Source organism: Varanus komodoensis, unplaced genomic scaffold (assembly GCF_004798865.1).
Source record: "Varanus komodoensis strain SLA01 unplaced genomic scaffold, ASM479886v1 scaffold5, whole genome shotgun sequence".
Classification (NCBI taxonomy): Eukaryota; Metazoa; Chordata; class Lepidosauria; order Squamata; family Varanidae; genus Varanus; species Varanus komodoensis.
In genome coordinates this window covers 49334145-49360237 of record NW_025336087.1, presented here as the reverse complement: position 1 = coordinate 49360237, position 26093 = coordinate 49334145, and the positions used below count along the sequence as shown (strand labels likewise).

General features: G+C 41.3%; 1 protein-coding gene across 4 annotated transcripts in view; it reads right to left on the bottom strand.

Annotated features, from left to right (window-relative positions):
* Positions 1–26093, bottom strand: part of TRPM3 (transient receptor potential cation channel subfamily M member 3) — a 372035-nt gene that overhangs the window by 42609 nt on the left and 303333 nt on the right. For all 4 annotated transcript variants that reach the window (XM_044446645.1, XM_044446646.1, XM_044446647.1 and 1 more), the window contains exons 9-12: positions 15466–15538; positions 8057–8157; positions 7319–7453; positions 4850–4900 (exon numbers count right to left, since the gene is read on the bottom strand). In XM_044446645.1, the coding sequence (XP_044302580.1) occupies positions 4850–4900; positions 7319–7453; positions 8057–8157; positions 15466–15538 (360 nt within the window). The remainder of the gene's footprint in view (positions 1–4849; positions 4901–7318; positions 7454–8056; positions 8158–15465; positions 15539–26093) is intronic.

Genomic DNA, 26093 nt, shown 5'->3' with positions numbered 1-26093 from the left:
GGCAATATGCCAAGGAGGATGCAACATTTTAAAAGATATGACAGTCACCCCCCCCCAAAGGCTCAGCCAGTTTTTGATTTGTAATTTGATTTATAATTGTATCCTAGTTTTTTTTTTTCCAGGTACGATCCCATGTGAGCTTGACTTTAAATGATAATTACTTTAAATAATGGCAAACACAGATATTTTCGTTGACAAGTTATGTTAGGGCCAAATGATTTAGTCTGTCACCTCATCATACAGCACTGAATGGGTGCAAATAACACATTTATTTAGGAGGTCACTTTGGAGATTTTGTTGCATAGACTCTAAACTCTCCTAGTACTGGAAAACATCTGTTTCTATGTGATCACAGTATGTGAAAACAGTTTGCAACACCCCCTGTTGCAAATGTACAGAAAACTGATGTCCCTTCTATATTTATCTTCTTTTTAATAAACACATTTTACTTTAACATTATTTGTGTGTTATATGGAGCAGGGGAACATGTGGTCCTCCAGATGCTGTTAAACTGCAACATCTCTCATGCCTCTGCATTGGGTATGGTGCCTGGGGCTGATGGGACTTGCAGTCTAACAATGTCTGGAGGCTGCACATTTGCCATCCCTGATATTTAGCACAGGGTTGCATGCATACAGAAAATAGAAAATGGCACTTTGGGACTATTTCCTGCAATCATGCACTCAGTACCTGTCTGAGACTTTCATAAAAGGTCAAGACTAGTTTGGAGCAACTTTCAGGACTAGTTCTCAGTTTTTGTTTCTGCTTGGGTTTGGTACCTGGATTTTCTGGTTAAGTATGAAGGAAGCATGCATGTAAAATGCAGTATAACACACATTCAAATACCAGGAAAAGGTGATCAAGTAACTTTTGAGGATACTCACTAAATGTTACTTGTATGCTCTTTTCAAAACAGATGGACATACTCTATTAGAGTTTTTTTCCTTTTAAGACAAAGGGTCGTACAAGGGAGTTCGAACAATGCCTGATCAATTAATGAAAGTGGTGGATTCTTTTTTATCACTCTGAGATCTGGCCATCCAGATTTGACCAAGCTGGAACGAGGATTGCAAGAATGATCATTCAGCTTTATTATGATGGTAAACTTGGTGGTGTTGGAAAACAGCGAACTTTATTTTGTCCTTCCTATTTAAGCATACAAGCCTAAGCACATTTATTTGAAATGCAACTTCCACCAGAATTAGCTTTGTCGTCTAAGTTTACATGGTTAGAAGAGTAAAATGACAGAAATCTATAAACTGACTCTAGCACCTCTGATGTTAAAAGTTTCATATATGATCATAATGACTAGGTATAGAGTACTAGAACAAGGTGACATAAAGAGATCTACCTCTTAATCTTATTTGTGAAAAGGGACATACAATTAAGATGTTAGAATGATGTATTAGGGAACTGTTTATTAAATGAACATTAGAGGGCACCCCATACCCACCAAATTCCCAAGCTCCTCTTTCCCCTTTGTTAGTTTGAGTGATAATTAAAACATCAACATGGCAAGAGTAGTCATTATAGGCTAAATGTGCTTTCCACTTAATAGGGGCAGAAAGATATCCAGAAATACTGTTTTTATTGAATAAACTGGGTAGTGTCTAAAGGCTGAACTGCTATTTTCCCCATAAGCTAATTTGAAAAGCACACATCATATAATCAATATAGCTGGAATGTAAGAACTGTCTGGAAGTTGTGTTCAAAAAGCCATTTGAAACTAGAAAAGTGCTGAACACTGTCAAGGCAAGTCTCCCCACTCATTTCCCCTCCTTACTGTGCAACTCAACCTGTTGATGTCTCCTTATTTTGTTCTCTGAATGCCGGGCACTTCTCTGCTCTGCCACTTCTCTGCTCTCAACATTTGCAAAAAAGGCAATGAGGCTACCCTCCAGGAATGATATTGGGCCAAGATATGGTACCACTCATATTGGATTGTGGCTAGCGTTATTACTGTACTGAGAAAAACTTGTTTTCCTGTTATTAGAAAAATCCACCATGTTTTATATGTAACAGAACATATAGGAGTAAACATAGCTGGAGAAATATTCATAAGATTTACAAATTTCAATGACCGACTTGTATTTTATTCACAAATAACCTTTATGATAATTTGTTTTTTCTTGGTAACACTTAATGCTTGTGTACTTTTCAGGAAATAGGGGAAAAAGTAGAGGTCTGCTTGAATAGCCATACTTTAATTCATTGGTTGTTTCCTTACTAAATTCTGCAAATTCACAGAATTCTTCCTCTATTCACAAGCCTTTTAAAACTTTCATGCTCCTGCACTTACTGCTTCCCCCTGACATTTGGCTTTAATGATTTGCAAATACATGAAGTATCAAAAATGCACATATTTAAATTATTATTCATTCCTAATGTTTGTGCAGCTCTTCAGTGAAATCAAGTGGACATAGAAGGTTTATGCCTGTTGCCCAGGTAATACTTCACTATGACCCAGTATAAACTTGACATCTTAGCTCCCAGGAGATTACAGCAAAATTGAAAGTTTGGCTACCAGGCTATAACATACATCAGACTAAGAACACCTGCTTCAGAACAGCCATCTGTCTCTGTCATGAATGGTGAACCATTTGACTGTCAAAATAATGATACGTTCCATTAGGAGGCTATTTTCTAGAATGCCATCTCATTTAAATCAATGTCAGGTCTCCAGTAGCTTGACTGAGGAGGAACAAATTTTATTGTTTAGGCATGGGAATAGCATAAGGTGTCCAAAATGTAACACAGCACATTTCTTGCTCATCAGCTATAAAATAAAAGGTGTGTTTCCTGATGGGATAGATTTCTTATGGCCAATGGAATATTACTCTTCTTTCTGTACTCTAAGTTCACTGATCCTAGCCAGGGTTTCTAAAACATTCACAGAAATGAATGTTTTAGAAAAGTTTCTAACTTTTAGTATATTTTCCAAAACAACTTCAAATTTTGAAAGCTAGTCTAGGGGAAGAAAGAATATTCTATTTGGGCAAATATTCAAGAGCAATATGATTCTGTTTGATAGTGATTTACTTATCAGCTGACATTGTAAGGATGGGCTGTGATATTTAAAAGAGGTATTTCTAAAAGGGTGGTTGTGGTGATAAAAGGATGATGATGTTTCCAAAATAGCAAATGGCATAGAAATGATCACACACTTTAGTGCAAAAACTCTGCTACTTGCTTGCAGCTCACAGAGAAAGAATAGAGAAGCAGAAAGCCTTAAATGAAGATCTCTTGCTCTAATTTAGGCACTAATGTACATCCAAGGGATTTATGCTTGTAAACAAATGTGTGATGCAAAGATCTTTCAGACTTTCCATCTCATACTACAAGACTATTAACTAATTAGTCAAAATGCAAAGCAAGTATTTCAAGGATCAGTCCCTCTCATAGCATCTTCAGACACTTCCAATCATTTCCCCCTCTCAAACATCCAAACTGGTTTTATTCCTAGTTTCCTTAAGTGTTTCATTGAAACATTTGTCCCTCTACTTTCCAAAGAATTACCTAGCTTTTACTGCTGAAGGATAGCCAATTTTTAATTTGGGTTTTCCTCAGTCTATTCTGTGAGTGTAACCAGAAGTGCCCCAAAACTGAAGCTAGAGGTATGAAGATAACAGGATCCTGATCTTTATCTTCAGAGCATGTTTTATACACTGTGAACCCAGTTAGGATGTACATGAGCAGTCAGGCATGTGGATAACCAGCAAGGCGCTAGATACTAGCACACCTGCTGTTGCAACTCCTTTTGGAGGTTCATTGCCCTTCAATCCTACATGCCACCTTGCATTGCTGGCAATTTAGTGCTTCCTTGGTGGAAGAAAAAGAGACCTTTCACTTAATTCTTTAATGGATTAGCCCTATTCGGCCAGGTTCCCTCTCCCCTGTGACTCATATGGGGTCCCATGGCCACCTGTATGCTGCCATCACCATTCTGTCTGACATGGCCCTGTCCCCTCTAGCCTTCCATCTGTTGGGGGCTAAACTCTTGTAGCAGGGAGCCCTCTGAAGCACCATGGCATCTAATTTAGTGCTGTGTCCTTCCAAGGTTCTGACATGTGCGGGAAGCATACTTGATCAGAAGGTTCCTTGTGGCTGAGGCACCCCAATACATGGAAGGCTGCACAGACAGCAGTGAGGATAAGCAGGGAGGGCAAACTCAGTGCCCTTCCATGCTCTCCCTGGTGTGATGGTAACTGTGCGGAAGAGGAAAATGACAATAATGAAATGGCAAATTAATTGAGGACATGCAGAAACAGTTTCATCCATCCCATTTTTGATATAATTACTTTTTTTCTTATTTTTTGCAGCTTCCAGCTGGGTACTTGATTCTTATTTCAGCCTCAAACTTAAGTTCTGATTACAGTTTAAGTCCTTTCTTGTTAAAGTACACTACTCTTTCCTTTGTAAATGCAGATGAGATATTTTATGGCATACAGCACATAATGAAATCGAAAATGTTGCAATGATTCAAGATCCAGCACAACAATTTTAATTTGAAGTGTCCCGTATTGGTCCACAATATGGAAATCAGCGTCCCAAACACGGGTGGGTATTAAAAAATACAGCTAACAGCATAAATCCACATGGCATGAAAAACACCTGCAATTGCTAGCAAAAGCGTTATACTCAAAGCATCTAAAATCACTGAGGAAGCGGCCCACTAATTATTCACTGCATTGTACACAGAAGGTCAAGATTCAGTACAGACAGACACTGCACAGTTGAAATGGCAGAAGGCAGGGAGAGGCTGTGTCAGAAAGCTCATGCAAACAGGGCTGTCTCTAATGGCAAGAAGCAGCCACACAGCATTACCTGCAAGCTACTGTCCAATTATTACCTTTTTGACATCTCTGACAAGATGATACAACGTGTTCGATGGTCCATGTCTCTGAAAATGATTAACAACAGAGAATCAAATAGTTTTGACCTACCTGGAGCAAATACTTTCAACAAGATATGTCAAAAAGCCAAACTATTTTTGTGTAGTTCATTAAACAAAACAGAACGAACACAGCCCAACAACAACCAAACCATAAACAGCATGGCAATTACCTATTTTATCAATCTTTTCCAAAAACTCCTTGGATATACTATAGCTTTCCCAGGGATGCATGAGAAATTTGTTTTAGCTCGTTTTTGATCAATATTTCAGTTTGTACCTTCTGGACTAAACATAGACTTGGATGCAATCTGCAGTTGAAGTCTATACATTTCCAAGCTTGCAGTATCCTTTGTGGAGCCCCAAAATGCATTCAACAGCATGTATATGTTTGAAAAATGGGCATTAAATGCATACTTTAGAAAATGCATACAAATATTCTTTAATCAATGGGAAGAGAATGTATACAGTTCCAAGCTGAGTTTGACTGATGCATACATTTGGAGAAATACAAAAACATGCATGAGTTTTCCTGTGAACAGGAGAAAAAAAAGACAAAGCTCACAATCTGATGGGGACTTTAGTCAGAATGAGCTCTGAAATGGAATCAAAGAACTTTGGCAAACTTGAGTTTTGCTGATTTTGCATTCCTATTTCATTAGAGATCACTACAAGTCCATAGGTTTTTGTCTATCATTCCATGATACCACCTTTATTCTGGATTAATATTCCAAATTCTGCTCTCAAAGGTCATGATCCAGAGAAACCTTGACCAAACAAAAGATGGATCCATTTGCACTCAGATATCTCTGAGGTCCTTCCGCTAAAATTTTTTTAGCAGCCAGTGGCCCTGGTGAAACAAAGCAATTCCTAGGAAATCCTTATGGGTGAATCAACTGAGAATTTTTTGATGCTAAATATTTTATCTAACAGGACTTAGTTGAGACTACTCATGTAAACATACCTTAGAAATGCTATTATTTGGCATACAGTTTAGTTTAAACTAGAATTTACTGATTGAAGAATTGCTCTTTTATTCTTTAATATATAATTGTTTGGTTTTTAATATTAGATTTGTTTCTTTCAAATGCTGTGTATAACACCCTGGGATTCCTTGTGGAAGAATGGTGACTTATAAATTTTGTTAATAAAGGGGGGAAAAACAGAAACAGACTGGGGTAGGCAATTTGTGTCCTCCAAATATTTTGGATGATATATTCCATCTGTCCCAGTCAGTTTGACCAATGATTTGGTAGTCCAAAACATCCGAAAAGCACTGGGTTGCCCATACTGCAGTAGACGTTTTGAGGAGTTCAGAAATAAAATTCCCTGGTTTGGAAAACACTAAACCACTAGGAGCTGAAGTGCAGTTTTCTTGTGAGCTGAAACCTGAAGAATATAAACTGTGCATGTCCCCTCATCATAACCAGTGCAGAGCCCTGAGACAACCTTGACTGACAGCTTGCAATATATCCCTGGGAAGTAGTTCACATACAATGTGAACCTCCTTTTTTGTGTGGTTGAAATATAGATAACCTGGTCCATTGCTGTGAAATAGAAAGGACTAAGCTGCGGTCCAGAAATCTACCAAGCGACAACAGGCTTTGCATCATGACAAAACAGGAAATGGGCCTTCCCCTCTATTCTGGAGCGTGACGTGTTTTTGGTGCCTCACACAAAGGCTTTACATGTGGTCATCCCAGTTGCATAACTTGTTGTGTTTAAAAAGCAGCAGGGGAAGGAAAAAAAATCAGATGAATGAAGCATTTTATATGTACATGTCTCTAGGCAGAATGCCTGCATCATATCTTATTTAGAAGCCTTGTGAAATAGTCCATGCCCTGCACTATTACAGGAATGTTAAAACATATCTTAAATTACCAGCACTCCCCATGCCTTTAATAACCAGACTACAGGTGCAGTGCCAGGAAAACTTCTATTTGGTTGATTTTTGCCCATCTCTGCAGTTCTAGACAGGGCTTCTTCCAATAGTACCACAACATGAGTCTTTACAGCTTTTCTAGAAATATACAGTTTTGAAAGTAGTGGCAGGTACTTTGTGAGAAGTGCTGCAGATAAATAGAACTCCAAAACTTTCAAACTCTGCTTTTAGACAAGGTGATTCAGAAACAGAAATTGCAAGAAAAAGTGCTATATTTTGTATTGGGAGCAAAAGATATTTTAAAAACAGTATTCTGGTTTTAAAAATGTGCAAGAGGTAGCACACTGAGTACCTTTTCAGAGAGGTTTGTTTTGGTAGTTACTACAGGATGCATTCAAAACAGTTGAACTGCAGAGTGCTTTTGTTACAAGAAAGCTCTAAGGGTCTATTTACTAGAGCTTGTTGGATGAATTTCTGTGCACCATTCTAATGCTTGAGGGGAGGTGAAACAGACAAACAGAAAATTTGTTTTAGCTTGGCCCTACCGTATTGTACAATTCCTCTAGTCTGGAGATGGTGAGAAAACGGTGCATGCTTACTCCATTCTCTATGAGCAATTTCACAAAATCCACTCTGTCCAATACCAGGGCATCCAACATTGCTTGTTCAAGGGACCCCACCTACAAAGAAAACAACCCAGTCATTTTGTCCTCATGATGAATTGGAAGGAAGTGTTCAGGTGAAAACCTAGCTTTCACACAGAAAGGGCATGAAACAGCTTTACAATTCCACTGGCATTCTAAAGGCCAATTCCAACATTCCATTTCATACATATGTGATGGCTTTTCATTTAAATTCTGGAATGTTCTGAGTAAATAAAATGGTGGCTGCCAAAAGTACTGAGATCACTTCTGCTTTTGGGGAAAAAGGGGAAAAAAAGAGAAAAAGAGGGAAAGAAAATGAATGTGATTAATAATATGTTTTTGTTGTTCTTGTTGTTTTTTAATAAAAACAAATAAAAGTTTATTTTTATGACCATGCAACAAAACAAATGGCCTATCTAAGGACAAATATTAATGTATTTTGGGCCTACTATGCTTTACTTTAAAGCGGCCACTAGATGGCAAGCTTTCCTTTAAGAAGACCAATTGGCCTGCCTTTCAATAATTATGGTGTTATAACTCGTAAACCTTTAACTCAGTAGACTGGAAATCCCCTTTAAAAATGTGGCTTCCCCCCACATTCAACTGAAAATGATACTGATAATGGTCTAAATACAGTACCGGCCATTGTTGCCCATATATAAAAATCTGGCTGCGAGCGATGTCTACTCTGTTCCAAGCTAATGCTAGGCTCAGTTGATCTGGGGCTGAAGCATTTGCTCCTGTAGCAAGAGATAGGGAAGAAACAGCACACGTTACTAAATACAATCACCTGGAAAACACACGCTCAGGGGATGCAGGGAGACAGTATACACACAAGGTTGCAAGGATTCAATAATGTTCCTGTGATACTGCAATAACAGTAACACCTTCTGTGTTGCAGTGCAGCTGAAAACTCTGGCCTTGGGGAGATTGGCCTAGGCTGCCCTCCTCCTCAGTGTCCTTTAGACAGCCGGTGAAGACAATATTGTTTCATTGAGCTTTTAATAGTCATTGCTGCTCTTTGATTTATCTAGGGATGTGCACTGGATTTGGGCAAAATCCAAAACCGAACCTGAATCGCTCTGCTTTGTTCTGGTTCTGGTTCTTCCAGAGGTGAAGGGAACTTTCCTCTAAACTGATACCAGGAATGAAGGAGGGTGCATTATCGACTTGTGCTTGGGAGTCCAGGGCACTATGGAAATAATGCCTCCCGCAAATAGCGTGTTTCAGCTCCCTTTCTCCAAATGCTGATTAAGAGTAGCTGGCGGGATGGAGTGCAGCCGAGTGACTGACCTCCAGAGGGCACCAACCCACAGCTTTGACCCAGCCAATGTGGCATATCAGAAAACAGCCCAGTTCAGCTTGGATTGCTTAGGAGTCCATCCACTTCAACTGGGGGATCAAAAATCAGAGGCTGTACCTTCGCTTCTGTTGGCTGTGCATGGAAGCCTTTCTCATCCCAGAATGCAACAGAACCAAATCAAAGCAGCCCAGTTCTCCTTGGGCTTCAGGCTTCATTGAAACCTGATGCACGTACCTAGTGTGTTAGGGTTAATCAAAATTAGGTGGGGTTCCTTAATCAAAATTATTCTAAATTTTAAAAAATGCTTATATGTTTTTTTCCTGTTAGTTTAGAAGCTTATCCAAATTAACTTTTAATGAATCAGAACTCTTTGCTTTTTGATTTTGGAGGTGTAAAATTAGTGATTTTAAGTTGTATTGGGGCATATTGGTAATGAATAACATAAGTCCCATTAGCTAGTTGTTTCTGTATACTGATAAGGTGCTGTGCTTTCCTTCCCCATTATCACAAATAGGGTCGACATAAGTAGTAGCTCTGATCTGGGGGTGGTGGTGGGGAGGGAGGTCCGTTAAGAAGCTGTTATACTGCCTGCTGGGTTGGAATAGTCAGAAGGAGCACTTTGGAAGATCCCCTTTTCTCTTTCCAAACTTTCCTATGGCACAAACCATCAGAAAGACCAGTGAAAGCTCCAGGAAAGAGCTTCTTCCTTTCTAAAAATTAAAAACCATATTATGTATAATCAATGGAAGTGGTTCTCACTGTGTTCCTTTTCCTGGCCGTTGTCCAACCTTTTCTCCTTCCCTACCAGAGTTCAACCTCCTCCACCCCACCCCCACATGCTTTTAATAGTTGTGGGCTGTTGCCCACTTTGCTAGCTTGCTGAGGCTTCTTCCATTTTCATGGAGGGAGGAAAAATACGTGGTCGTTCTCACCCCCAGCCCAGAGTTTGTATTTTTCTGCCTTTACGTATTCTGTTAACCAACCACAAGATAGTGCTATGGGATGGCTGCTGTATAGCAGAGCTGTGACTTTTCAGGAAGCCTTTCTTGGGTTGGTTGTCATTTAAAATTTAATAACCAACTTTTCCTGCCATATGTGAAAATGGCAGGAAAACATGGGAGGAAGACGATGCTGTGAAAAGGCCCTGCAAACTTCCGGGGGAGTGGAATCATGAGTGCACAGTAAATGCCTCATGTAGAGAGGTTCTTTGCTAGCACGCCCAAAAGACTGGATGACCAAATTGGGTTGCACCATGAAAATGCTGCAGCTTCCTCTCAAATCTCCCCCTACTTTCCCTGCAACAGAACACACAGGGCTTATGTGAACAGATGTCCCTGCACACACTCAGCAGTTGCCAGCAAAACTCAGGCCCTGGGTCTGTGATTCCAGAACGCAGAAGCCTATGGGAAATGTATCAAGAGTATTTCAGGTCAACGAGGCATCAAAAAGTGAAATTAAATGAAAGATGACAAAAGTGTTGATGTGGATACAGTATCGGTCACTGTGCTGTAATGACACTATGCCAAATATCCAGCCTTTCTAAAGCAATTATATTTCTTCAGTGGGGTGTATAAAAAGCTTGGATTACTATGTCAAAGTATGAGATTTCATATAATCATACATTTAAAAGAACAACACTCACACAGTTAAGGCATCAAAGCAAAAGAGCCTGAGAGGGACAAAGCTTTAAAAGGGATACTTGCATTAGCTGGCTGCACCTGAAGCTAAATGACCATGAATGTACAAAGTACAAACTGAGACAATTCTTTGTAAATTCTCCCTTGAAGCAGCATCATGTATCGATTTAAACTTGACATAGTATTTCATAGTCATGGTCATTTAGCCCCTTTATTTATTCTTCATAATCTCTATGGGACTCAGTGAGTGTCTGCATATATCCAATGTGGTGCATGCTAGCCTCCAAAGGAATATGCCATATTAAACCGATTAGTTGCCATAAGTCACTTTATTATAAAGAACAAAAAAGACCTGCAGCTGAAACCACTGCATTATAACTAATAAACCTTCTAAATATTTTATATATTTAGACCTCCAATGAAGCAGCTACATGGGTCTCATCTGGTCAGTTCTCTGTAGTCTGAAAAGCATATTTTCAGCCATGAATAGCACAATCCTATGCATATCTGGTTCGAAAAAGGAGCTGTAGGACATTTTCCCTAACCAAACGTGCATAGGATGGTACCCTCAATTAATTTACATACAGAACCTAGCATAGATTCCTGTACTGTGGTGCCTATAGTAACCAGCAGGAGAATTTAGCAAAAGTATCAGGAATAGAAGCTTTGTCATGAAGAACTGTAAACTTCTGTGGATGGCTATTTGAATATGCAAATTATATGAAAGAGGAAACCGTGTCCTCAGCAGATTTTAATCAGAAGCTGGTCATGTAAACAAAGAATACCTTTTTTAAGTGATGGTGAAAAGAATCCTGAAGGGCTCCAGGATACCGATCATTAATGTATGATTTGTTGGTTAAACCTAACAGGATTTTACAGATATCATCTCTAAATTACTTTGCCTCTTGAAATTAAAATTAGTCAATCAGTTGTAATTTCCATTGGGCGGGAGGATCTTTGATTCTGTGTTTTACATTCCCGTTAGATTCCAAGGGGAATGAAACCTGATCAAGGCAGAAGAATCACTCTGAGAGCTATCACGTGGGTTCTGTGTTGTTGCTAGGATACCCTCTTCATTTGTCTATCTGAGTAAGAAAGCTGCCTTTTCTACTCTGACTCTTGGGTGGATTTACATCACACCAGTGTTACATCAGAGCAAAGCAAACTCTCTGTGGCTTCACGTTTCTATTAAGTGTTCAGGCACTATGCATGCATGTTAGTTTGATTTCTGCCTTACTCCCTGATGCACTGACAATTTTTAACAACCAATTTGATTGAAGACACACAAAGTGGGAAAAATTCCTACCCCTACAAAGACAAGGAATAAACAGTAGTTCTGGGCATTCATATTATTCAGATATGCTGAGTCCAAATTAGTTTTGTCTAGCCTAAAAGCTTGTGAAAAATATAACCACAAACTTTACCCTCTGCTATTTAGACAAAATTCTGCCTGCCTTGTCCAGCGTCTTTACACAGGAGGTTGGATTAAAGCTGTCCCTTTTGTGGACTGATGGGGCTCCATTCACAGAAGGTGGCTCCATTCAGCCTGGGGGGTCCCTCTCCTCTTGCACTTCAACTTCCCCCATTCCAGGGTTCCCTGAGTTTACGTGTAGCACTTGCAGGTGCTAGTGTAGGGAGCAGGGGTGCTCCATTTCCATGTTTTACAGAATGTGTATTCATAAACTGCTCGCATTTCAGTGAAACCTAATATGCTGAACTATTTCCTGCATTTTTGGTTCAAGACAAATGTACCGTCATTTCATGGCTGACAGTCGTTGACCTGTGAGCTACAGGACGGGAGCAGCATCACTCAGCAGCTGCACTACAGGTGTGCTCAGAGCATGAGTTATGGCACATTTACAAGCTAGCAGGTATGCAGAGGCATCATTCTCTGGGATGCTCAGCACCATGCTTCAGTGAACATAACAATGGATTAAGCAGCAGGAAGAAAAATAAGCGTGTATCACCCAACATTGTGCTTCTTTCAAGATAGTAACAATACAGGGGTGACCTGGTTTGCATGACACCACTGCCCACCTGAGCTTATTTTACCTGCTGGGGCTACTGTGCTATGCCAGGCACCCTTGCCTTGGCTTGTCTAGTGGTGTGAGCCCGGGCAGCATGGATTGTTAGAGGGTTAGATGATATAACCAAGTTTCTGCAGGTAAATAATACCATGAGGTGTGAACAGGCCTAGAGTAAGGATTTGGATAGCCTGGACAACCGGTGGGTGAGGGGAGAAAATGGGGGCAGGGGGGACAACCTAAGGAGCTTCCAGAATGGCAACTTTCTTGCAAATCTTTCAGCCTCCTCCCCACTCTGTGCATGCTATTATGAATAAGGATTGCAGTGTCTCCAATTGCTCATTAAAGGAAGCCCTGCCCTGTTGCATTGTGAAAAGCACAAACCTGCTTTAGCAGGCTGTGAGTCTGAATACAGCTGAGGTGGCAGAGGGAAAGAGGCTGCCCTGGGAGCAAACAGCAGAAAAGGAAGCACTGCCTCTGACTTTAGCTATCCATGAGGGAGCCTTGGACCATTATGAAGCTGCTTCCCAGGAAGGACATCAGGCTGAGAGACCATCCTTGCCCATGCTTTGGCCAGAGAAGGCATCATGGCAGGAAGCCTGCCTCTCTCTCCCTGCCAAAAGGAAGAACATGATCCAACATACAGTTGTCCCAGAACGGCAAGAGGAAGGGGAGAAAGCTCTGCAGTCCTTTCCATTGGCCTCGGGAACAAGAGCCTGCCCAGAGGAGGGAACACCAGAATGGGAAGATCGGGCTGACTCAAAGTGCATCTAAATGCCTGCCTGAGCTCCCCATTCAGATTGTTCTAAACTTGCAACACTGATCTTATCCTCTTCCATTTCTGCCCCCCCCCTTTCCTTGGGTGTCTTTTCTTTGAGTTTGAGTTTGTAAGCAGGATTCCAGGGCCTCTCGCTGTCTCTCTTTTTATTGATGTGAGTCACTTTGGGAAAAATTTTCTGAACAGTGGGATGAAAATGAAGTGAACAAATAAATACAACCCTTTCCCATCTAATTCTTTCCAGTTTTTTCCCCAAACACTCTTCTGAAGCTTGCTTTAAAATAACAACAACATTTTGAGGAGAAAGATACAGGTGGAAAAGTGTTTTAGGAGGGTACAAAGAGAGGGGAAAGATTGAACCGTCCTTCCTTGCTCCCTGCCTAATTTAATTTTCTCTTGAAAGACACTCACAGCACCACCACCACCAGCAACCAATAGCAACTAGAAAGTCATTTTAATGAGTTCCAAGGGATACCAAATTCATGCATTTGTCATACAAACACAGTGGATTGCACTCTGGCCACATTATTTCATGTTCTAAAAGATACACAAAATCTCTTCCTATTTTTGCTTTTGCTTTGAAAGGCAGTAAAACTAAAATTGCTACACTCTGCAGCTGAAGGATTACTTGCTGTGATATCTTGTGAATGCTTATTTTCACTCATCAATGGAGTGCCTGAAATAACAGAAGGTGAGATGGCATTTCTCACTTCCCATTGCTCAAGCTGTGTGTATTTCACAGCAGCATTCATAGGGCTGAGAAAATATCAGAGAACCCATACAGTGGCAGTAGGGCCAATCCAATCAGTGATTTAACAGTGCCCCTAAATTGAAATCCCACATCACAGTTTTACAAAATTGTCCTAGTACATACATTTCCCCATAGTATGTACACCAACAGTGGCTTTGGTCCCTGCACTAGCAAGTGGGTTTGGCCCATAATTTGGACATTTTGAACTGCTAACTCTCCATGGACAACAAAAGTGGTAATTTGATCTCAGGTTTCTCTTCCTTTTCATGATAAAATAATAACCTATATTTAAAATATGATACCATTTTAGTGGCTGTTTAAATAACTTAGGTCTGGAAAAGGTAAGATAGGACTCACGGCCATATCTAGTCCACCAAAGATCTTCTTTTGGCTGCCAAGGAAAGCTGGCCATTCTGACAATGGAGAACTTTCTTGAACTAATCATTAGAATCAACTCATTTCTCTTCTTCTAGTAGTTTCATAACTGGAAATTGAGCCATTTTGGAGGTTTCAAAAACTGAAGGTGAATTCAGTTTAAGTTACAGTTTCTGATGTCTTGAGAAAATTGTTAGTCTTGTTTCTCAGCATGCTTCTGGTAAAGGAGGTCAGCAATGCATGGAGGAAGGTATCAGTGTACACCTAGAGAATAGGTCACTTTTAAAAATCATAAATACATTGTTGATGGAAATGATGATGCACTCCAAGTGAGCAAAGATGCTTTCATTTATTAGAACAAGGAGAAACAGTTTAGAAGCTAGACCCTTGTCACTTCAACAAACCTTGATATAGTAAAAAACCGTTGTGAACTGAGTGATAATAGAAGACTTGATCTGTTCCCCATATTTGCTACATAAAATATCAGGATTGGAATTAGAAGATGTTCTGGGAGGCATATTAGGATCTGAATGCTGAAGTATTTTTATTACTGAAGAGAATTCAATTAACTGTATGCTATGAAGTCTTATCAATAGCTGCAGAAAGTAAAAGATATATAAAATGTTATTTTGTCTTTATATGTGTGTGCCTGTGTGTGCGTGAGCATGATTATATGCAAATATCCAAATTTTACTGCTACACATATTTAAATGTTTTACCAGAAGCTTTATTTTAATGCTATGCATATTTCAGGTAAGAACAATTACAGTGGAAGTCCCAGCTCAGGGATTTAGCTGGCAGTCATGAGCCAACCAACACATTTTTAAGCACAAATATAAGCTGCAATATTCTGGCATACAAGGGCAGTATCCCATGAGGTGAGACTACGATGTAAATTATAATGTTCTCAAACAACCAACAGTTGTGCTGTAACAGTTTACAGGGCCATTTACAGCACTGAATCATTGTCACAGCACTCCTTATCCTCTGTGAAGGAGAAGAAGCTTGTGATAATGGAGCATTTGGAAACGCATTAACTTTAGCATTACTTTGCTAGTAAAATTTGCCACCTAGACATTGCATAGTACAGAACTGACAAATGCAGGCCTGCAATATAAGTGAGAGACAGAGAAATTTGTCTAGATTTGTCAAGGGGTGGCTGCAAGGAGGCCTTTATTACCTTTTAGCAAAGCTGTCAAGATGGCCAGATCAATGTCCTGGTGTCCCTCTGATCCCATGCGAAACACAGTAATCTGCAGCACAACAAAGAAGAGAAAAAAGTGTCATTATTCAGCAAGGAAGGGAAGGTGCTTCATAACAATGAGGAATCTGTCACATAGCCGGAGCAGCTTTGCAGCTTCAGAACTGAACAAAAACATCCCTGGAAAAACATTAGCCATACCACAGAACACGATAGCCAGGGCTTTGCTCTTCTTGGCAACAATTAGTGTGCAGTTTCAGAATATGATGACTAGGCAGTAACCCGGCTGCTGTCAACATTTCATCATGATTTACATCAGTTGTTGCCAGTGTGGAGCTGAGATACTTCAGCCCCTCTGCCTATCTGTCCCAGTGTGGTGACACTGCACTCCAGTGATGGATGTATCCAGCAGAAGCATCTTTTTGATCTTCTATTTCTTGAATTAAATCTTGAATTAAATTAATTCAAGAAGACTTAAATTAAGTCTTCTTGAATTAAACAGCAACAACCCAGTAACGCTCTGATAAGATGGCAAAATATATACCTGCATAGCACTGGAAGACTTAGAGGAAAACATTAACCGGTGAATGTTTTTCTGGCTTTATCTCATAATTTTAACATTTGAATTAGAGGCTGCAAACACAGGATAAGTATCTAGGAGACTGATATAAGATGACATGCCAGTAGCAACTTCTACTTCTGCAGTGTGTAGCAGATTCCTAGGATTGAGGGTACAATTCTATGCAAGTTGAGACAGATTTTTTAAACCCCTTCTAAACTTGCATAGTATTACACCCTCATGGAACAATCCTATGGCTTCCTGACATTGTCAGGGAGGCCACAGGACTATTTAGAGTTCCATCTCCAAGATCCTGTGACCATGGAAGTGGAACAAGAAAGGCTGAGTCCCTGCCCTGCCTCCCTTGCAGCTGGTGAAGAAAGAACCGGACCAGTTGCCCTCCCCTGAGGTCAGAACTGGGCCTTGGGAGGCAAGGGGGCATATCAAGGTGGGAATGGGAGGAGGCTGGGGTCATGGACCCCAGGGTCATAGGTACCCTAAATTCCTTTTCTCCCCTCCCCTGGTACTAAATCTAGATGATCAAAAATGGATCTAGAGAAAATGCCAGGCACAACTAATTCTAGGCAGAGGATGCAAGTAAGCTTCTGAGTTTGGAGGCTTATGTTGGGAGCTGGTTACTCTTCCAAGAAAGAATTCCAACTAAAGTCATTTATTATGTTGAGAGCCAGAGTGGGGTACTGGTTGGAGAACTGGACATCTGGGAGCTCCAAGGTCCAGTCTATGCTCATCCATGGAGCTCCCTAGGTGGCACTGGGTCTGTCAGAGATTCATAGCTTAACCTAGCTCAACAAGGTTGTTGTTGTGAGGATAAAATGGAGCGAAGGAAAACCTTGTAAGCTACCCTGGGTACCTTTCAAAAGGAAGAAAAGTGGGGTATAAATTTTATTTATTTATTTAGTTTAAAGGCCACCCATTAGGACCATGCTCTCTATGTGAAAATTGCAATAAGAATACCAATAAGTAACATAAATAAAATAATACAATTAAAATACACAAGATGAAATAACATATATGAGTAAAAAATCCACAACAGTGAAACTTAAGTTAGTAAATTAAAACTGATGCAAATTGATGTAAAAATAATCTAAGTGGTGCCATATGTGCATTGGAAAATATAATATAATATAATATAGTATTATATTTGATGATGATGATAGCCAGCCAGAAGTGGCTTTGTGAAACAAAAAGGGAGATGTAAAGGTCGTTAGCAAGAAACATCTATGAGGTTAATAAACCCACTAATTGTAGATTTTGCTCTGCCCATGCTTGAAATTGATTCCAAACTGAATCCCACTCCTTCCTTCTTCACCAAATGGAGTTAGCTCCACCCTCAGGGAAGTTCACCCTGCTTGTGGGCCAGAAGGAATGAATGCAGGAAGTTACTTAATTGTTTAGTTCTCTTGATCTGGTGTCAGGCAGTTGCAACCCATCCATTCTTACTCCCTTGTTCTACAGCGTCCCCCTCCGCCCTGCCCTGAAATCAGAAGTGATCCAGCCACTTGGATTAGCTTGAAGCTTGCTGGCCCTGGAATTTCAGCTAAGCTCTGCCCGTGCCTGCTCTTCCAATTCAGAAGGTATCAACATTGGGATGCAGTATTTCAGAGAAGCGGGCCCAGTCCCTACCCTAAAATGCACCTGTGTTTCAGGACACTGCTTTGCGCTCCAAGCCTATTAAGGTAGGAGCGACAATGTTGCCATGGCAGCCAGGCTGATGCTATTTCCTGCTGTGCCACCAACCAGAGAATGCAAAAGTTTAACATGATTTTCTTGGTACAGAAACAAAAAGTAATGACCTTTTATAGGTCAAGACAAGCCAAGCCATTTATTGGTGCCTTGTTTTGGCCAGGAAAATTTTTGTGAATGCCTGAAACAGATATGTATTTGCCAGCATTTGGACAGATAGAAGTTGTAGCTTATAAGTAGACCTTCGAGCAAGCAAGTTATAAAATGTACTGTTGCTCTGTTAAAAATAAAACAAATCTGTACCCTTTATTTTTGCAACAGGAATTAAGGCTATAAATGCTATAACTTGCTACAGAAAGGGAAAAAGGACACATATATGCATTAACTGAAATTCAAAAAATGAAGTACAAGAACAAAGTTCAGAGAGTGTGTGGTGGAATGTCTGGCAGCCTTTCGATATTATGCTGGCAATCTGAAATGAATGTTGTGAAGGTCCCAAGATAGGCAGGCAGAAATGGAGGCTGCTAGAATTACTAGCACAGAGTAGCACCATGGCACTTTCTACAGGCTTCAGACTTCAGTTCTCATTATTCCTGACCACTGGAAATACTGGATGGAACTGCTTGGAGCTGTGGTCCAAACAACTGGAGAGACACGAGGTCTTCTACTCCTTTATATATCTGATTTTAGACATTAAGAAGATGTGCTTAAAATCACAAGCCCAAGGGATGATGTTCTATAGATTTAGGGATCATATATGCACTTCGATATTCATAGTTCATACCAAACTATGAACATTCACTGCAAGAGTTATGCTAAGAGGAAAGTGAACAACCTTGTTGTCCAAATTTTCTATTATAAGACAGTTGGAAATTCATTCTCAGAAAAGCAAGACTTGTACACCTGTAAAAAGTACATTGCTAGCTATATGACACGTGCAAATTCCCTGACTTTGACTCATACGTTAAAAAACAAAACAAAAAGGACTCATACTGAGTATGAAATAGTATTATAATACCTAAGTACAACTACCTAGGAATTATAACTGGTGTTTGTAATGGATTACAAAGAGAACAAACTAGTCCCTCTTTAAGGAATCTACCCTGACTGCTCTTTAGAAGGCCAGATACTGAAGATGAAACTCAAATACTTTGGCCACCTAATGAGAAGGAAGGACTCACTGGAGAAGAGCTTGATGCTGGGAACAATAGATGGCAAAAGAAGAAGGGGGCGGCAGAGGATGAGGTGGCTGGATGGAGTCACTGGGGCAGTGGGTGTGGGCTTGGGTGGACTCCGAGGGATGGTGTAGGACAGGAGAGCCTGAAGGAATCTTGTCTGTGGGGTCGTGATGGGTTGGGCACAATTTTGCGACTAACACTAAAGTGCTAATCCCCACAGTGCCTAATAGAGCCCAGAATATGTTACTCATGCACCATTTTTCAAAAATCAAAAACAACTGGGAAACATGAATGAATTTAGAGCTACTAACTAGTTAATGTTTTTTTTCTTAACTTAGATATTAGTACTGTGGGACCCTGCTTTCCACACCAGCAACCTTCCATTCAGCAGTGAGGTGGAGAGGGGACAAGTCCAAAGCTGCTGAAACCTACAGTAAGATGGAGGAGGGTGCCAGAATATTGTCATGCCTTCAAGCCCATTACCCCTGATATTTCCCGAAAATACGTAAGGAAAAAGGAGCTAATACTGTTGTGCGCACACGCTCAGAAGAGGCCCTTACACACGCACAAGAGGAAACTCCCATGCAAACCAGAATGTTGATGAAGAGCTTTTTCTGGTCTCAGCAGGACAAGCTTTACTGCCCAATTTCACAGATGCTGAGAATGAGAATGGGCCAGAAAGGCAGGTTCAGGGAGAAGTCAAAACAGAGGCGCACCAATTTGAGAGTAGATGGGAAAACAGCCTTGCAAGCTGCTGAGGTGGAATGTGAGAGCCAAGGTGATAAGGGGCAAGGGGGTTTGAGGATGCTCATTCTCACAGGCGCTCGCGCAGACTGGGACAGCTAGAAACGAGACTGACTGAATGACGCAGAGAAAGGGGTCACAGCGCTCTGCCCTTGGAGGGACAGCCCCGAAGGATTCATGAACGCAGTGTAGGTTGAAATTAGAACAAGAGGACAACTTTCTAGCCTGTATGATTGTAACTGTAATACTGTTTAGAATAAAAATCTAAAGTATCTACTGGAGTGATTGCTTTCGTTGGGAAGGAGCGCCAGCCACATGACAAATACAATCTTTTCTAAAGGAGCAGGATTTCTTTAACAAGGAGGGAGGAAGCAAGATTAATATACTATGTATCTAAACTCAATAATAATAGAAAGGGCGTCCAATAAATAAATTATTGGCGGGTGACGAATGTCACCATCCTGCAATTGGAGTATTGTGTTCAGTTTTGGGCCCCTCATTACAGAAAGGATATAGCCAGGTTGGAGTCAGTGCAGCGTAGGTCCCCAGGGTTGGTGGCTGGTTTGCAGGGGATGCCATATGAGGCGAGACTGAAGGAACTGGGTCTCTTCAGCCTGGAGAAGAGGAGACTCAGAGGGGATATGTTGGCAAAGTACAGGTATGTGAGGGGATGTCACATGGAGATGGGTAGAGACCTGTTCTCCCCTGCAGAGGAAGGCAGGACGCGCTCCAACGGAGCAAAGCTCAGGGAGCCAAGGTTCCATTTGGATGCCAGGAAGCACTTCCTGACAGTTAGGACCCCGAGGGTGTGGAATGGGCTTCCACAAGAGGTCGTTGAGGCCCCATCGGTGCGGGTGTTCAAGGATAGGCTGGATGTCCACATGGTGGGCATGTCGTGAGCGGAGCTGGCTGGTGCCAGAGGTCAGACTAGATGGCCCAGGAGACCCCTTCTGACTCGCTCTGTTTCTATGTTTCTTAGACCAGCCTGCTGGTATGCTGTCCTGGGCTGTAGCACAAATATTGTTCTCTGCCACTGTTTGTCTGTGGACAATTGTCCAACTGTCCCCATGACCTACTTCAGTTACAAACTACAGGTGGCACTAAATGTGTCACTTGGAAACACATACACACAGAATAGGAGGTGTGCCTTGTGGGAAAGGGGGAGAGGTTGAAGTCTTCCTTCCCCAGCCATGGTCCCAGGAAAAACTGTCCCCAAGATGCGATTAGCTGAGGTTGGAGCAACATCCAAGGGCACCAATGAGATTTGTTTCAGGAAGACCAACATCGGCATGCCGTGGACAGCAGACTTCCATTGGGATCATGGCTGGGGAGGGAGGGAGCCTCAGGTGCAGTTTGGCACGCAGCTTCTTTTCTCTCAACTTCCTTGCAGCATGCCCTCAGCATGGGTGGTGGGACGACGGCGGCGGCAACGACAACGACACCTTCTGTAGTTTAGTGTGGCATCTCTGAAGGACCATTTCAGACATCTTGTGGGCAGTGACTATTTAGTGTTGCCCTTCTGAACCTGTTTTGGACTTCAGTTCCCATTGGCTCTGACCAGTAAGGTGGAGTCAGGAATACTGAGAACTGTACTCTAAAATATAGGAAAGTCTTCTTTATAGGATTGGGTTCTAATTATAAATTCATAGTATTCAACATGCTAGGTTCCTACATACAGACTTTCATTCCACCCACTAACTTTAATCATGATCTAACTGGTCCCAGTTGCATTTTAGTGGACCCTCAAACACAAACACAAGGGTGGGAATCTAAATATCGCAATATGTTTGGTTGTTTAAATGTATGTGATGTATAAGACCAGGAGATTCACAGCTGCGTGAGGGTGAGTGAGAACAACAGTCTTTCTCATGCTTGTGTCACTGCAGTCTGCAGCTGGGCATCCTGTGACCCTTGGGAGGCCAGGCCAGGCCAGGCACCCAGGATGAGTGCCCAGTGCTTACATATTCCCCTCTTTCAGTACAGCCCCCTGCACCACGTATCAGACCTTTCCCGAGGATTCCCCCACTCTTTGAAGAGCTTTTCCTGCGGGTCTGGGGACTAGCAAACCACATTATGCAAGCCGCACAGAAATAGTTGCAAGAAATGGAGCAGCGGAACAAGCTGAGTGGAAATGTTGTATAATTTCCAGTGTATGTTGTTGCTTGCAAGGGGACCCTACAGTAGGGTAAGGAAATCTACAGTTCTTTATAGCTGACAGTCCTTATCCGATTCAGCCAACCAGTGTTTAATTGTAAGTTAAGCATCTTAACACATGAGAACAGTTCAGAACAGCAACCATGATCAGCTGCTGGACCATATGAAGCAGCCCATTATTATTCATTTTGACACTACTGTCCATCTCATTCTAGGCACAAGATAATAGAAGTTTGTTCCTTTATGTGCTAGACACATTTGAGAGAAGACATCTCTTTGGGCAAAGGGGGTCTGTCATCTTTCTCAAACACACAAAACAGAAACATGTCCCAGCTAGTTGCCTCATGTTCACAGAACAAAATGAAAAGCTGTTTTTTTCTCCCCCGAAAGATGTTACTGGAGTACACACAAATCAGAGTGCCTCTATTAATTGTGCTTGTAACGTTTCCAATGGTCGCTATCAGAACTTAGCAAAGTGGAGAAAAGAAAGGGATGTCTGGATGGACACATTTGTTTGATTCATATGGAGCTATTTGCATTATAGAGGATTAAATTGGATGAATTTTTTATTCCTTCTATTGTAACTCCACTAATTCCCACTTTTAGTTTTAATTTCATTCTACCAAGCATCAAAGGATGTGTTAAGCACACAGAGAAGTAATTAATCTTTCAAAAACCCTTTCTTGCTTATTTTGTATTTATTAAAGCTTCAGTAAAATAATTAAGACAGGTTTCTGAAGCAAGCTGGGTTTAAGGGGTTGATTTCTAGATACGTTTGTACAGGATTGCCACTTGCATTGTGCTTTTTTGTGTTTCCCTCTATGCCTGACATGACCTGTTGGTCAGCTCTCTGAAATGCTGCCTCTAAAATCCCCAGGTAATAGCCGGCCAAGGCATTTTTTTAGTGAACAGTCAGAAAATGATTCACTTTTGTGTGGGAAAAAGGAACAATAAATGTAGTTTAATGTGCTGAATTTTCCAAGAACAACTCAAATGCACACACTTGTGCACTGGCAGTTTTTGTCTCTATACAGGTTTTGAAATAAGAACTTATTTGGAGGAACACAAGCTATACAAAAGATAAATTTTAGTAAATCTAGGGAGCAGAATTAAGTGGCAGCCAGAACATTCTAGAAATTTTAACTGATTAAATCCTGATTTACATGAACGTTTGTAAACAGGAACATTTACCATGCTGTGACACACACACATTTTAGTGGTTTTATAGATGCTGTCATTGTGTCTGTCGATCTGTCTGTCTGTCTGTCATCCATCCATCCTACTTATATCCTGTCTTTTTTTCCTTACACAATTCTCCTCCTCCTGATGCTATCCCCACAACAACAGCCCTGTGAAGTAGGCCGGGATGGCTCAAAGTCACCACCTAGTGGTATCCAGTTAATCACGATCTTAGCAGGGCATTGTTTATTTACCAAAAAAAAAAAAAAGGGGGGGGGGTCCAGGTCCTTCCTATTATCCAGGTGTTCTGCCTCAGGTGGGTCTCCAGCCTTCGCAAGCCAACAGTGTAGCACAGTTGCTGCTCTTTCTGATCTTTAAAGCATATCTATATTTTCTATCAACATTCTGCTGGTTGATCATAAAGGGGAAAATGAGTTATATTCTGCTGTCTTCCTGAAAGCACAAAGAGTTATTATGGATCAGCAGTTGGTGCACAGCTACACTAAAATGTGTTTTATTCTATTTGTCTCAAAAGGGCATGCCCAGAGGTAAAGGAAGCAAATTCATTCTTTCTGGCAAAAAGCGATGGAGTCTCCTGTCAACAAAACAGAAATTCAAAGATGCAAGATAAGCTGCAGAAGCAATGGTAATCAGGCAGCAGTGCTCCTTGTAGAGAAGATGAAATCTTAGGGAACTGCAGGTGATGTATGAGTCCTCTTGGCATATCCTTCGTTACTGATTCAGTGCAACACCTTGGAGGGGCAACAAGAATTCAGAGCAAAAACAGGTTTGGTACAGAATAATAATTGTTTGTGTTAACTACTGTTGAATATTATGCAGGTGTCTCATAAATGTAAAATTGCTTTAACATTAGCAATAGAAACTGCTCACAGAAAGTAAGGCTCATCTGTTTGCAGGTGGGATTATTAATACATTATCATCCTCTTGCCAGAATAGCAACTTCTGTTCAGTATGCCTTAGTATTTATAATTCAGTGGGATAGGCCTGAATATTTTAGTGTAAATTTCCCTTGACAGTAAAATAACGAAGAGAATTTGAGGGAATGAATGTGTGTTAAAGAGAAAATGCACTTAGTATTCGTTTGGTAAGGGGAGGTTATACGGATGTTACATATTCATCGTCTGCTTCCACAAAGATGAGAAGCCCAGAGCCACGCTGAAGTGTTTTGCTTCCCTGAAATTAGACTGCATTCAGCCACATAGTGCTTGAAATATCCAGGAACAAAAATGATGGGACTGAAGCTGTCAAGACTTTGAGCAGTTCACGAGCAGGCAAGACTCATTGCCAAAGACAATAAAGCTAGGGAAAGTCAAATACAGAAGAGGAGGAGGAAGACCAAATATGAGATGGATCAACTCCATAAGCCATGATCTTGAGTTCCTAAATGCTGAGCAGGACATTTTGGGAAAGCTTTCATTCCTATGGTCACCATAAGTCAGAGATGATGGCACATAACAACATCAGGATAAGATGCTCCGAATCATGATTACAATAAACAATCACGAATCAATGGCATGTGTGGGATAAACACAAAAAAGCACAGCACTTAACACACTCTGTTGAGAACATGACTGTACATTATTTTTTTTACAATCGTGGGGCAACTACAATGGTTTTCTCCATTTCATCTTGAGAGTGATAGCTTTAGAGACTTGCAGTAGTGTAGTCATAAACTGAGGTGCAGACACTTATTCAGACAGTCTTCATAACCATGCCCCAAGGAGAGGCCAGAAATGCAGGGTGCTGTGCTGCAACACATGCTGACAAGCCAATTCTGTCAGTTTTTATCTCAGCCAAGAGCAGGTCTCTTGTAAGGCTAATTTATCTTAACCTGCCATTCAAAGCTACATCATCTCAAAATACTCTGCAATATAATGAGGATAGCCCAGAGCTACACATTGCTGCAGAGAAAATTTATTTCCCCCAGTTACTGTGAGAATTGCAGATAAGTTCCAAGAAAACCAGGAATTCTGGCAGGGGGTCAGACGCTGTTAGCACTCCGCTAATGAAAAAGTGCCAGCACGGCAGCTCTGTGAGCCCTGGCTTCACTGCACCACAGGTGACTTTAAGGTTGCTACCAAGCTCTGCGATTCACAGACTTCCTTTTGTTCTTGTCTCTGTTTTAGAAAGAGGTGAGCCAAGAGGAAGTCCACAAATGGCCAGCGAGCGAGCTTGATGCTAATGGGTGGGGCTTTAAACACATTTAATAACTAGCTAAATGAATAAATGCTTGAGAAAAACATGGTTACACAACTGGCAACCTTCTTCTGTGTCACATGCTGTAGAAACAAAGGCTGCAAATCACGTGTGCAGAAGAAAGAGGCTGCTTGCACAGTGGCTGTGTGGGGTTTGATTCCTGGCACATGTACCCAACTTGATGGGTACACATTACTGAGATAGATGAGTATCTGATTAGCAAGTCTCTGCTCAGGAAATAGCAGAGATAGATGGGTATACAATTAGCTCAAGTCTCTGTCCTCCATAGTGGGAATCTTCTCATTGAGAAATGTGTGGTAAGCGTCTGAGGGTTTCCTGAAACACAATGTGCAGATGATTGCAGTACATGATTCTGGCTACAACTATCAAGACAAAAATCTCTGGGGGAGCTCAAATGTACCAGTAACAGTCCCCCTTTGATTCATCCTGTGCCCATCAGCCTTCCTCAACATGGTGCCCTCTAGATGTGCCCTCATGGTACCTTCAGCTCTCATAAGTCTCATCAGCTCCAGCCAGCGTGGCCCTAAGAATGAACCGGAAAGCTGAGAGCTGTGATCAAAGGCACCAGGAGAGCATCAGTTAGGGGAGGCTGTGGCATGTAGACTGTTCCTAACATTATGGTCCACCAAGAAGACCTTGCTTGGCCAAGGTTTGCACATGGGCCCTGAATCTGCCATATGCACATAGAACAGGGGGCAGAACTTGCTGGCTCAGGGGGTTGCATGCAGTCTTGACTAGGGGACCAGTGACCACATAGAATCATAGAATAATAAAGTCAGAAGGGGCCCTGAAGGCCATCGGGTCCAACTCCCTGCTGTAGCAGGACACCAACCTACACCATCCCACTCAGA